Source organism: Protobothrops mucrosquamatus, unplaced genomic scaffold (assembly GCF_001527695.2).
Source record: "Protobothrops mucrosquamatus isolate PMUCROS unplaced genomic scaffold, P.Mucros_1.0 scaffold2789, whole genome shotgun sequence".
NCBI lineage: Eukaryota > Metazoa > Chordata > Lepidosauria > Squamata > Viperidae > Protobothrops > Protobothrops mucrosquamatus.
The window spans coordinates 178,591-180,536 of NW_015388826.1; the positions used below are offsets into that span (position 1 = coordinate 178,591).

At 39.3% G+C, this 1,946-nt stretch overlaps 1 protein-coding gene across 1 annotated transcript in view; it reads right to left on the reverse strand.

Moving 5' to 3' along the window:
- The window catches only part of CDH26 (cadherin 26), a 29,559-nt gene that overhangs the window by 2,529 nt on the left and 25,084 nt on the right, over nt 1-1,946 (reverse strand). Inside the window, exons 13-15 of the mRNA XM_015825749.1 lie at nt 1,795-1,919; nt 1,487-1,567; nt 107-205 (exon numbers count right to left, since the gene is read on the reverse strand). Of these exons, the coding sequence (XP_015681235.1) occupies nt 107-205; nt 1,487-1,567; nt 1,795-1,919 (305 nt within the window). The remainder of the gene's footprint in view (nt 1-106; nt 206-1,486; nt 1,568-1,794; nt 1,920-1,946) is intronic.

The following is a 1,946-nucleotide window of genomic DNA, read 5'->3' on the forward strand; positions in this document are numbered from 1 at the left end:
TAATACACTCCCACCTACTTTGCAGTTCACAAAGACTCAGAAAATCATTAATTGCCTACCCCTCTACCAATAAATTTCTAATCCCAATTCACATGATTCATCTAACCTGATTCCAAGCTTTGATAGTATTGAAGGGTGAAGTTACACTTCCATTAGGATATTGATGGTTTCCTGTAGGTTTCACTTGCATCACTGCAGAATCATTCTTTAGAGAGCAAGAACATATAAATCAGGGGTAGTCAACACAGAACATATAAATCAGGGGTAGTCAACCTTGGCTCTTTTATGACTCGTGGACTTCAATTCCCAGAATTCCTGAGCCAGCTTAGCTTAGCTGGCTCAGGAATTCTGGGAGTTGAAGTCCACGAGTCATAAAAGAGCCAAGGTTGACTATCCCTGATATAAATCATCAAGTTACACCTCACTTTGTATGTTTTGGATATTTTAGGATCTAGAATCATTAGACGAATTCTCAATAAAATCTTTATCTTCCTGAAGCCCACCTTCCCGAGATCAGTACTTTCTGACATTCTCACATTCTCAGTCATTACCAGTCAGAGGAAAAGACATGGATATCTGCAGATGATACCTCTTAATCATATCAAATGTTAGAAGCAGTGACACATCACAACATCACAAGCTCCACCACTTTGAGGCATACAAGTGATGTCCGAACCCATATACCAAAGGATATGTCTTGCACCATGAAGGTATAATCCTAATTTTGTCCTTTTGTCTCTCTCTGACCACTTCTATGGTTACTGCTAAAAGCCAAAGAAATTGTGCTTGACCTTGAACTGTCCTTCCTCTTGGTAATTAGAAAAGGAAAAAGAGTATAGAAAGAGTTTTGGTGGATAAACTATTCTTAGACAGAATTGCAGAATTAAAGGAATTATTCTACATGAAATAATCCTAATTCTGTCCCAAAGGTGCTTTTTCAAGAGGCAACTGGACTTTCTCATCTTGGATGCTTGGATGAGAAGCAAAACATCTTCAAAAAAAACAAGAAAGTCCAGTTGACTCTTGAAAAAGCACCTTTGGGACAACCATGATCTGGATGACTGAGAATCTCCATAGACAAAGCCTAATTCTGGTATATGTGTGCCTAATGACAGGTGAATTGAAGCATCTCACTCACATCTCTGTACTATGTCTGCAAAAAGATTAGAACTACCCATGTCTGGGGCCATAAACCATTTTATTTGGTAAAACAATAATAATATTCAGTGCCTGTGGATCAGTTCAAGACTTGGTGAAAAATAAAACAGATGTTTCCTGGGTGATCAAATTCTCACAGTCATGTTCCCTACCCTAAAGCACACCAATGCATTTTTAAAGTCAAGATTAGGGGTGGGAAGGAGACACTAGTGTTGGAGTGGAAATCATCTTACTCAATTCATTCTGGCTGCTGCACATCACTCCTTATTGGATAATTTATGCAAGCATTGGATCGCCTGCAGAAAGAGTGACACTTTATTCCAGTTACCTCAAGAACTTGTTGTTTTTTCTTCACATTTTTTGCATGCACTGAGGATGGTGTTGCTTGGGTCCCTGAGTCAGGTGCATCCTAAAAGTGGCAACAAGGCAACAATGGATAAAGTAAAATAAAGTCTTTGGGGATCGTTGCAATTGACAAAATATTAAATCTGGAAGATTTGTACTAGTTTTGACATACAGTATGTTCCAATGAACTCAATGAAACGTCCTTTAGAGTACCTTGCCCAGGCTTATGCTAGAAATCTAGGATCTGTCCCTAAAATGTCACAGAAAGTAGCCAATGATATTATTTCTCACCAAAACACGTTCACTCTCCTCATTGTAGTGGATCAGGGACTGGTTGCCTGCTTCATATGGAATGAATGCCGGCTCTTTTTTCACTTTAGAGACGCAGGAACACAACGCCAGGAGAGCCAGACACACTACATAAAAGGAAAGGGAGAGCAAGC